This window comes from Echinops telfairi, unplaced genomic scaffold (genome assembly GCF_000313985.2).
Source record: "Echinops telfairi isolate 266 unplaced genomic scaffold, ASM31398v2 ScPeMD7_70;HRSCAF=299, whole genome shotgun sequence".
NCBI lineage: Eukaryota > Metazoa > Chordata > Mammalia > Afrosoricida > Tenrecidae > Echinops > Echinops telfairi.
In genome coordinates, this window is record NW_022103968.1 from 7,612,320 (window position 1) to 7,624,289 (window position 11,970).

At 53.1% G+C, this 11,970-nt stretch overlaps 1 protein-coding gene across 1 annotated transcript in view; it reads right to left on the reverse strand.

The window, feature by feature from the left end:
- Positions 1–2,532: 2,532 nt before the first annotated feature.
- Positions 2,533–11,970, reverse strand: part of LOC101644335 (deleted in malignant brain tumors 1 protein) — a 93,031-nt gene continuing 83,593 nt past the window's right edge. The window contains exons 20-24 of the mRNA XM_045291394.1: positions 11,261–11,572; positions 9,684–9,859; positions 8,484–8,866; positions 6,845–7,101; positions 2,533–2,573 (exon numbers count right to left, since the gene is read on the reverse strand). Of these exons, the coding sequence (XP_045147329.1) occupies positions 2,533–2,573; positions 6,845–7,101; positions 8,484–8,866; positions 9,684–9,859; positions 11,261–11,572 (1,169 nt within the window). The remainder of the gene's footprint in view (positions 2,574–6,844; positions 7,102–8,483; positions 8,867–9,683; positions 9,860–11,260; positions 11,573–11,970) is intronic.

The window sequence follows — 11,970 nt, forward strand, 5'->3', positions numbered from 1 at the left end:
CCACGATGCCACCAGAGCTTTTGATAGAGGATTGGTGTCAGAGAGGAAGACTGCCAACGGGATGGATTGGCACAGTGACCGCAGCAACGGGCGCAAGATAGCAATGATTATTAGGGTGGAGCAGGACCAGGCAGTGATTTTATAGTTTTAAACATTTTATTGGGGGGCTCTTACATCCCATTTGCCACCAGGGCAACTCTTTCTCCGTCCGTGGCTGGGACCAAGGTCTGGTCCCTGGGAAATGGACTCAGACATATCAGGAGGGTAACAGGAACTGGACTGGGGCAGGGGGGAGTTGGTGGACTGGGAAGAAGCTGCAGCAAGGACCCCCCAGATCCTCTTTTCCTCTAGGAAACCTGGGGCTGCTCCACACTGACGCTGAAGCCTTTCGCTGGCTCCACTGGGCAAAGGTTGCCCCAGAGCAGGGCTGTGGACACAGGCAGCCCTCTTGAGTAAGTGAAATTCCCCAGGAGCAGAGGTATCCCCAATGCTCCAGTCGCCTGGATGATGGTGACTCCAGGTCAGTCACTGCCCTCACCTCTGAGCAGGTGTCAGCCGGGAGTGTCTGCGCCAGGATTGTGGTCGACAGGTGGCACAGCATGACTACATTGTACACCTGAAAAACGGTGAGTTGGCAGGTATCTTCTAGCCTTTGAGGGTCAGTCAAAAAATTTTGCTGCCAGGCCTCCAGGTCACACACGCATGGGTTTTGACTAAACAAAACATGTCTAAGCACGTCTCTGGATCCAGCGATGGCTGCAGACAAGCTCTGCCCGTGACATGCTGGGCTTAGTCTCGCTAGGGTACCTTCAAATACAAGGTCCAATCGAAACCGTGCCTTCAAGGGATCCTGGCCAATTAGATTCAAGGTGGTGAAGTCAGTTCCGAAAGTAGGATTTCCGAGGGGTCATCTTGACAGATTTTCCTCAAGGATGCAGGCCAAGCTGGGGACTTACCATGAAGAAGTTTGAAGGGAATTGCAAATGGCACAGGTGAGCAAAAGGTCAGAAGAGCTGTGCCAAGGACCGCTCTCACAACATGCCCTTCTGCCCCCAAATCAGGACAATGTGCACGGACTTTCTTGGAAGGGCTGTCGTCTGGAATTTCAGTGGGAAACCCTGCCACCTCACCTCTACAGCCCTGATTTAACCTTTTTGACTTCTTTTTGTTCCCTAAACTCCAAGAATATTGAAAGGGATATGATTTGAGTTCCTTGGAGGATACTAAAGCTGCTGTTTTGACATCCTGTCAATCAAAGAGCCCAGACGGAATTCTTTGGTGAAGCGTTAGAGGGATGGGACTGTTGCCTTCAGAAGTGCATAGATCTAGATGGGGGTGGGTGGGTAGAAGGTTAGGGGGGTGGGGATGGTGCTCAGAAACAATATCTTCACGTTTTGCTACTTTTGTTAACTACAGGTTTATATGATTTTGTACCAATACTTTCTAACTTACCTTCACATATATTTAGAACAATAAAATGATTCTTTAAAACATAGTTCGCAGAAAGCCTCCCAAAGCAAACTCCAACTCTACTCTGTATCCCAGAGACATAACAAAAGGATTCAGAAGGGATGAAAATAAAGGCATAATGCTTCCTCCCTCCACTATCATGATCCCAATTCTACCTTACAAATCCGGCTAGACCAGAGGGTGTACACGGGTACAGATAGGAACTGGAAATATAGGGAATCCAGGACAGATCATCCCTTCAGGACTAGTGCTGAGAGTGACTGGGAGGATGGAGGGAAGGTGGGGTGGAAAGGGGGAACTGATTACAATGATCTACATATAACTCCCTCCCTAGGGGATGGGCAATGGAAAAGTGGGTGAAGGGAGACGTCGAGCAGCATAGGATATGACACAATAATAACTTATAAATTATCAAGGGTTCACGAGGGAGCGGGAAGGGAGGGGAAAAATGAGGAGCCGATACCAAGAGCTCAAGTAGAAAGCAAATGTTTTGAGAATGATGTGGGAAACAAATGTACAGGTGTGCTTGACACAATAGATATATGTATGGGTTGTGATAAGAGTTGCATGAGCCCCTAATCAAATGACTGAAGAAAAAAAAGGCATAGGTAGTGGAATATCAGGCCCTGTAAACAAGCGAGGAGGTGGTCTCTCTGCGGCTGGGTGGTGTGGAATTCCAGGTTATCAATGGGACTGGTGGGAATAAAAGTTTGGGATTCCAACCAGCCTCCTCTTCTCCCACACTAGCATCAGAGGATGAGAGGGGTACCTCTCGTTGTCTTGTGCGGGTAGAAGTCTGGGCTGCCCATCTTGTCTCCCCCTGACTTGGCGGGGCAGGTAGAGGGCAAGGCCTGGAGGTTAGGAAAGCCCGGGTTCCTGCTCTGCTGTCAGGGACACACTCTCCCGGGAAGCAAGGCAAGTGGTCACGCGTGCTGGGGGCTGGTGGCGTCTACACTTGCAGGGGGTCGGGGGCTTACACTGGCCATGGTGTTGGGCTGGAGCAGCACAAGTATTGTCTGAATGTTTTCTGCCTTGTCAGTTGCCCCTTTCCTGGTGCTTTGGCTAAAAGAAAGGAGGTTGTTCTTGGGGTCTTGGGGGTGTTTTGCAATGTCAGCCCTCCTCCTGCTAAGTGCATTTTGGTGGTCAGGGCAGGGTCTGTCAAGCAGGGGACTTGGCTTTCTAACAATCACCAGCAGTGCCTTTGCGAGGATGCTCCCCAACCCCAGCCTCAGAGCCCCAAGGATAGGAAATGATCTGGAAGTTCACTTGGATCTTTAACTGCTTCTCAAGGTTTCACTTCCTCCACTGCCAACACTTTCTACCTCAGGGATTTGTTAAAAGCCATAAAATGCTAGAGTTTGTATGTGATTGGCCTCCCAGGTTCACCACGGTTACAGTTCACGGACACAGGAACTGGTGAACCCAGACACTCCAGCCCTTTCTTCACTTGAAGAGATTGCATGAGAGATGAAGCTGGGTGCTAACGACACTCATTGTTCCAGGGGACCGATGCCAGAGCAGAGCTCCTGCAAAGCGTCCCCCAGGCTCCCATCTTTTCAGAAGCAGGAAACCACATCTTTGCCCCACCGGTGGTTTTGAAGCACCTTCTTTTGGTTTGCAGCCAAGTGTTTTCACCACCGCGCCACCAGGACGCCTGGATAGATAATGCTAGTCAGTGACAGACCATGAACATTGGACTTGGGAGCTGCCACGTTTCCCAGCAAGCCCAGTCATCCCATCCCATCCGCCTCTTCTATGTGTAATCAGGGAGCGTCCGCAAAATGACTATCACTCTCCTCGTTCAGCCAGGACGGGTCAGGGAAGGGCCAGTGCGCGATGAGACCACTTGGTCGCCTTCAGAGGCAATGCTGCTGCTGGGCGTTGTCATGTGGGCTCTGCCTCTCAGGGACCCTGCAGACACGGGAGACACTGCCCAGCCTGGTGTGCTCCTCACAGCTGTTCTTGCGTTAGCGCTCTTTGTGGCAGCCCCACGTCACTCCATCTTGTTGGCGGTCTTCCTCTTTACCAAGCATGGTGTCCTTCTCCAGGGACTGTCTCTCCTGACAACGTCTCCAAACCGTGTGAGATGACCTCACGCCGTTCTTCCTTCTAAGGAGTATTCTGGCTGCTCGTCTTCCAAGACAGGCCTGCTGGTTCTTTGGGAAGTCCGTGGTACTTTCGACAGTCTATGCCAGTGCCACGATTCAAGTGTCATCAATTCATCTTTGCCCTGTTCAGTGCCCCACTTTCACGTGTATAGGAGGCGATGAAGAATACGATGGCTTGGGTCAGGCGCACCTTAGCCTCTTGCTTTCCAACACTTTCAAGGGGCCGTGTGCAGCGGATTTACCTAATGCCATGTGCCATTGATGTGTTGACTGCTGCTTCCATGAACATCGATTATGGATCCAAGCAAGATCATTTCCTCGACAGCTTCAACCGTTTCTCCGTTTATCACGGTGTTACCTATTGGTCCAGTTGTGAGGATTAGGGTTTTACTGACATTGAATTGTAACCCCTATTGAAGGTTGCAATCCTTGATCTTCATCAGTCAGTGTTGCAAGTCCTGGCTCTCAGCAAGCAAGGTGTTGTCGTCTGCCAATGGAAGAGACAACACCCCTAGTTTACTCACTGATCAGTCTTCCATCTCAGGACCTCAGGGTTAGCCCAGGGGTGTCACTACGCTTGATTTCACCCGGTGCAGTAACTCACAGTGTCACACGCTGTCCCTTGCTGTGGGTGGGGCTGGCTAGTGGAAATGCTGCACCCCACAGTGGGCAGAGTCTTTCTCCAAGCCAGCCCCCAAGGCCCCTGAAGCTCCTCTCCTCTCCCACCAGCCAAGAGACCCTCCTCTTCACCCAATGGCACCTCTGGTGGGTTGCACGGGGGTGAGGAGTTACTGAACTGGGTGATGGCTGACACCGACCTTAGGGAGTCACAGTCCCTCCCCTGTTGTGCTGTTTCACCACAGGCCATTGCCATGGTGCCTGGGGTCCTCTTGGCATCTCCTCATCTGACAGCACACCCTTGGACCCCCTAATGATGGCACCAGTTGAGCCCCTCCTCTCCTACAAACACTGTCCTCCTCTCCTGGGGATTTGATACTGTTTACTCATCTGGTTTATGCTACTTCCTGATGAAGGTCAAAATAATTTATGGTATCTTTATATTTTAAATAAGAGCCAGTATATGCTGTGGAGTTGATTCAGTCCCATGGTGTCTTCGTAGGATGAAGTAGAGAGGCGCAGCAGGGCTCCCAAGGCAGTGCATGTGAATAGAAGCAGATTGCCACTTCTTTCTCCCATGGGGAAACTGTGGGCTCCAACAGCTGACCCCTGTGGTAGTTACATCATCTGGTGTCAACTTGAGACTATTAAGAGCGAAAGGGTAGAGTTTAGCCTGTCAATCAGGTCGCAGCTTGATGACCTCATTTGGAGGCGCGATGGAGATAAATAGCTCACTGGAGGCCAGACACACCCACTCCCTGATTGACATTCCCGTTGGCAAGCCATCATGGAGCTACACAGATGGAACCAGAGCTCTGGAACTGGAGGAGCCACGTGAAGACCCACACCAGTGCTGAGATGCTTCCACCGCCACTGGAGCCACAAGACTTTCCACTCACTGGCCTGTGATCTTCCTGCATTTGGCATCATTGCATGTTTTGCATATCTGAATAGGAAATAATAGACTGGTATTGGACACCTGGGCTAATATTGGATTTATGGACTTGATCTGGACTGGGCTGGGATGCTTTCTTAATATACAATTACTCTTTATATAAACTCTTTCACACACACACACACACACACACACACACACACGAGTCTCCCTGGATTTGTTTCTCTAGTCAACAGGGGGTTTGTTAGCCCATAAACAGGATACCAAACCCTGCAAAAACCCACCTCCATGGAGTGGTTTCTGATCCTAGAGGACAGGGAGCATTCCATAGGGTTTCTGAGGTTGTAAATCTCTATGGAAGCAGACAGCCTCAACTTTCTCCAGTGGAGCAGCTGGTGGTTTTGAGGCTTGGCAACATTAAACAATCCCTTAAGTAATGACTACTGAAAACTTCCTGGCAAGCACCACACCAGCAACAACCAACCCCTCATAAATCTCACCGAAACCTACGCTCACGTCTGTTTTTTTAGAGATAACTCTGCAGATGGTCAGCTTGTCAAGGTAAAAGAGGAGTTACAGGGATGCAGTCCTCTCTCCCAGGGAGATGTGGGGAGAGGCCCATCTTTCCAGTGTGATTTCCAGGTTCCCTGCAATGCTTCCAGCCCCTGGGAAACAGGCAAAGACAATCACCAGGAGAGCAAGTGGCAGCTCCGTGAGCAGACAGGGATAGTTTCTCAACGATGGTTTGTAAGCAGTTCCTGGCTCACAGAGCCCTGTGTGTCTGAGCAGTGGCCCTGCAGGATGGGCCCCATTGGATGTTTTCAGTGGCTGGATTTCCAGCAGCAGATCCTTGGGCCTTTCTTCCCGGGAGCTTCAGGGTGCACTTGAACCTGGGCTTCTCTGTTAACAGTTGAATACCTTAACCATTTGTCCCATTCAGAATCTCCGGCTGCGTTTCAGACTCTCATTTGCAAGCTGTGACCTGAAGCCAAGCACCCACAGCCCAGATGCACTGCCATTGAGTGGATTCCAACTCATGTGACCTCATCCAGTTTCCAAGGCTGAATCTTTCCGGGAGCAGACAGCCGCCTCGTTCTCCTGTGGAGGGACCTGGTGATTGATCCACAGCTGAACCCCCTCTGGGGCTCCCTAAACCCAGCAACACCGAGTCCCGTTTGAGCCTTTGAAACAAGCAGGGAAAGTTGTGTGTGCAAGGAAATGACCGGCTGGACTTACAGAACCAGGTGTTAAAAGTAAAAAGCTCAACAACGTAAATAAAAGAGACCAATGGCTTTCTGACAGTTTATTTTTCAGGAGACTTTGGGCCAGACCTGAAAGGACCTGTCCCGCCACAGGAAGGACAGAAGACCTACCAGCAGCTGAACACGAAGGCGCCAAACTGAAATCATGTGTTGTTACTGGACAGCGGGCCGATAGCCAGACAGCCCTGCCCAAAGAACATTTGATGCTTTGAGGCAACGGTCAAGTTCTCAACAGGGAAGAATGAGAAGAGGCAGCAATTCTAGGTCTCAAGGAGTCTAGCCATCAGATAAGAAGATTTATTTAAGGACAAACCCGAGAGAAACAGCTACCCCTCTAGAAGTTTCTGCCAGCTATCTCTACACGGATACCTCTGATTTGTCGCACTTACTACTAGACTGAGGAGAAAGGAACTTAACCTTCTAGTTTCACACCGGCGGGTGTGATGAAGGGAAGTCTCACACGAGGGGCCTGCTCTGATCAGTTCCTTAGTGGATCTCCAGTGGCCCCACGATGTGGAAGTGCTCTGGCCCCACTTCTGTGGGTGCCTGGGGGCCAGCGCCCCTCTTCCTCCGCCCCGCACAGCCCCGGGCACAGCGGGAGGAGGCGTCGCCCACTTTGCACACGGCGATCTTACACTGCAGATAGACCACCTCGTAGCTGCTGAGAAAGTGGAAGGCGTTGAACTTGAACTGGGCCACGTGTTTCTGACTGGGGTGGAGGTTGGCGTAGGTTTCATCTTTGATGCACCTGATGGAAAGAAAAAAAAAACCCCGGCCAAAGATGAGCGCCGAGCAGGGTGTGGATTGGCTCTGCCTGGAGGAAGCAGGCTGGAATCCAGACCTCTGCACTCCAGGTGGAGTTCTGCCCCCACCCTCCTCCTGTCCACCTTTCCTTTGATAAAGAAATGCTAGGGGGACATTGGCAGCATTCAATACATGCATCAAAAAGAAGAACGATCTTAAAGCAACCATCCCAGCTCCCAAGCCAGGACACTAGTTTAAGAAGGACAAATGAACCCTAAAAGCATGCAGAAGGAAGCAGGAATGGGGGTTGGGTTCTGCCGCATAAGGAGTGGCTTAATGTGCAGCAAGGAGGGTCACAGGAGAGAGCTTCCACACTCTGTTTGGTGCTGCATCTGTACAGGCTGCTGTGAAGGTGGGGCCACCACCCAAGGGTCTTGCTCTATGTAGCTCCTTTGTGGCTCTCTGGTGACTCCATGCTTCGGAAATGCTCAATCTCCTCTTCCTTGTCTACCTGGGAGCCAGCGCCCCTCTCTTCACTCCCTGCACAGCCAGAGCCTGCGCCCCCCTCCTGCTCCCCCCACAGTGGAAGGTCCGGGGTCCTGCCCTCCCTGCTTTGGGAAACAGGCTTTCACCGGAAGGGCTCTCGTGAGCTTTATGTGGCTGCCCTCACTCTACAGCTGCCATCGCATCTTGTCCTGTTTGCTTTGGTTCCCGATTGCCCTGGTGGTATAGTGGGTCCTGCTTGTGCATTGGGTCAGCAGTTTGAAACCACCAGCTACCCCTTTGGGAGAAAAACAGGGCTTTCTGCCCCCATAAAGAGTTACTGTCTTGGAAAGTCACAGGGGACAGCTCTACCCTGCCCTACAGGGTCTCTATGTGTTGGAATCAACTCAATGGCTGTCAGTTTGTTGTTGTTGTTGCCAATTACCATTCTGAAGCATTTAGCCCATTTGGGTGGCAAGAGCGCTATGAACGGAAACAACTTGTCAAAGCCTTGGCTTGGCACATCTTTTGGTTCCCTAAAGGATCCAAACAGATCCCACACCAGTAGTTAGGGCTTGGCCTGAGCACCGAGAGCCTGAACATGAATCGAGAATCTGGTAGAGCCATGGGACATGGGAAAGTAGGCTTGGGCAGAAAGGGAGGCACAGAACAGGGGAGTCTGGGCACCGAAGGCAAGGCCCAGAACTCACAGGGGAGTCATAGGAGGTTCTCCAGATGACCTATCATGTCTGGGCATCAAGGGGAGGTGGAGGGCCCGGCTCTACCTCGGGCCTCCCTGAGAACCCTTTTGCACACAGCAGAGATTGAGAAGCCCAACCAATGGCGGGCTCCCGGCATGGCTCTGAACGCAACCAACGCAGAGGGGCTTTCCTGCTTCCTTACCCCTGCTCGATCAACGCGTACTTGACGGTTGTAAAATCCTGGGGGTCCGGAGATGCCACACAGGTGTCCACAAAGAGCAGCAGGCTGGGGTCGTGGCTGTGGAGCGCAGCCTGCAGGAAGACCTCCTTCTTCTGTCTGTCCGAGTATGGTCTCACTGCCTCACCGGGAGCGGGCGTGGGTGACTGGAGGAACGTGATGGACATGTCGTACTTGGCCCCCTTGCCCCGACTGTCAGCCCCGTGAGCGCTTTCACCCACGGAGGAGCTGTCCACCGTGCAGGTGAACTTGAGCTCAGGCACCTTGTGTCGCACAATGACCCGGCCCGGGTGGTCTCGGAGGCGGCCTCGGACGGAGTTGGAGTAGCTGCGGGAGCCACGGTGGTTCTGTGAGGACGAGAGGAATTGCTGGTGGCCGCAGAGCCCTGCTTCCGGAAGACCACCTTTATAGACAGGCACCTGCTTGTCACCCCAGTCGCTCGGGGGCAGGACACCCTGGCCTGACTTCTATGGTCCCTAACCAGGGGAGGGATGCTGTCATGTTCTCTTTCCTGGGCATTTAGGGGGCAGCCAGGGAGCCCCCAGATGTGTGAGCCAGGCCTTTCTTCCTCGCTCACCCAGCTGGGGTGGTGTGAATGGGAGCTTGTCAAACTCCTCCACACGTTCTACTCCCTCGGGCACTCTGGCTTTCCGAACCATTGCTTTGTGAAATAAGCGGGTGGCTAAGGGAAAGTCAATAGAGATAACATCTTTCAATAGAGACAGAGATTTGCTTTCCAGATAGGAAAGCACAGCTAGAAACACAGCCATCAGACAGACAGACAGACCATCTGTTCTTTCTTAGGCCTCGTGCCGTAACTCGTACGTGGCAGGTGCAGCCTGACATGGAAAGTGTCCCGTGCACTACTATTACCCTCCCCCCTCCGCCTCTCCCCTCCCTCTCTCCACTCCTCAGCCCATCGATACTGCACACGCATGCCTGCGACAAAGGCATCACTCAGGTTCCCACAGGGAAGAAAAGAACATCTCAGACAAATCAGCGAGCTGCCCCGAGTGGTTTCATCAATCGCAGAAAGGAAGTCCAGGGCACGCCTTTCCTCTGTTCCTACCTGGGTTTTTAGCAGGTGGTTGGATTTGCAAAGCTCTCCCCGCCCACCCCACCTACATCACTGCAGGGTACCACCACCTTGCCAAGGTCTCTCACCTGCCAGATGGTGCCACAGTGGCCATAGGGAATGTTGAAGATCAGGTAGCGGCCTGTGACTTGGGGGCGACACCGCTCGTCATTTAGGTGAATGTCCCAGGAAGAGTAGCCCAGCCTCCGGAGATAGCCTCGGTCGATGATGGCTTGGAAGAGGTCCGGCAGGCAGGAGAGCTGGGCTGCAGGTGGGAGGGGGAGAGGTGAGCCCCTGGCTGCATGTCCAGGTGAACGGCTGTGTCTACTCTGTAACAGTAAGAGGGACGTTGCCCTCGCTGAGGCTGGCCCTGCTCTCCCCACCCCCACCCTGGACTTTCATGGACTTTCTTGGTTCCCTCTCTTTCCCCAAAGGGCTCCAGAAGGGCACCACAAATGTAGAAGGCCCACCCACAGTGCACATGCCAAGGGGAGAAGCCAGAGCCTCCTCTGCGGAGTTAAAGGCCAACTCATCCCACTTGTTGAGAACATGGGGGCCCCGGGCCTTTGACAGATGGAAAAGGAGGGTAGAAACACAGGGAGAGAGACTATGGGTGCAAAGGGGACTCTTCCCTAACCCGCCAAAGCCCACCCAGTGGCTGTAAACATTAGCGATCTCAATGGGGATCCAGCTTGTTCTCCACACACCCCCACCAACTGCTCTCCTAGCTCCCTCCTACAGCAACCTCAGACCCGAGGAGAGAGAAGAATTTACCTTTGTCCTTGGGTATAGCAGCACCAGCTGAGGAGAGAAGGGAGAGAGCGGGTGTGAACTGTGCTGACACACTGGACGAGGTCCTATCGGTCAGCAGCTCAGCAGGCTCAGTAGACTGAGCTGTGACAGCCAGGGTACTATCGTGGTGCCAGACTGCACCAGGGAAAGGAGCGGGAAAGAGGACACTAGTCCTCTGGCAGAGCTGGAGGGAAGGATGCTGGATGGTGGAAAGCTGGGATGTAAACACGGGTATCATCAGCACCAAGGTTTGTGGGAGCAAGAGAACAGCAGAGATGGGGCTTGGCAGGTCCACCTACGGCCACATGAACTCTGGTTGGCCTTTCTCCCTGTGCACGTGGCACCCTTAGGTTGGTGATCAAAGGCTTCCCCAGGCCACAAGCAAGTCAGGGCAGTAACCTAGGGCCAAATCCAGCCCAGAAAGCATGACTGGCTAGATCCTCTCACCCTTTCAGACACCCCTGGGTCTGTAATATGGACCTCTTGGACACCTGTACCTGACGAGAAGGAGCCCCTTGGCACACAACCCAAGAATGGAAAGCAAAGGACTTACCATGCAGACTGGGTCTCCCCCTGGCAACTGGGGCGGCTGGAATGGCAAACAGACAGAGGAACGTGAGAATCTGGGTGGTAAGAATCCCGAGAGCTCATGTCTTGGCTATCTCAGTGATTAACGTTTGTCTTAATAAGGACTCAGATCACTCTTGGACTTGAGTTCTATTTTTATGCAAAACAAGAGTGACTTCTATGTCAAATCCCAGGGATGGCAGCGATGCCTTTGGTATAACGGTCTAAAGCGAACACTGGGGTGAGTAGTGAGTGAGTCGGCTACACAGTCCGAGAATTCAGCAACTCCCTCGGGGGAGCTTGGTACCTGCGCAGATCACGCCCGCGTCCTCGCTGTGACGGCAGTTGTGGCGAGCCCAGCCCGAGTGAGCGCAGTGCTCCAGGGACACCTCATTGCCCAGGCAGCGCACCTGATCCAGCAGGATGGGCCCTGAGCCCCGGCCGAAGTGGCCATGCCCCGGAGCAGCCATTGCCGGGCCACAGCCCAGCAGGCGGCACACGAGCCTGGCGTTCCTCATGTTCCAGCGATCATCACACACGGTGCCCCACACGCCCTGGTGCCAAACCTCCACGCGGCCCTGGCACCGGCTCCATCCATCTGCCAGGCGCAGGGGCAGGTCTAGTGGAGGCAGGAGAAGGGCTCGGGTGAGAAGGAGGTATCATGGGTGGCCAGGAGCACAGATACACCTGCCCTGGAGGTAGTCCAACAAGGATGCTCCTTAGAAGTCAGGATGGTGAGACGTGCATCTCACATAATGTTGGACATGATGTTAGCAGGGACCAGCCCCTAGAAAGGATATCATGCACGGTAGAGGCTCACCAAGAAACAAGAGGAAGCCCCTCAATGAGCTAGACACAGTGGCTACACCCCTAGGCTCAGACATAATGATCGTGAGGCTGGTCCAGGACTGGGTGGGGTTCGTTCTGCTGTCCACGGGGTCGCTATGAGTTGGGGGGACTTGCTGGAATGTAACAAGATTGACCACTACCACAGGTTCCTACTGCTGGATGGCGGCT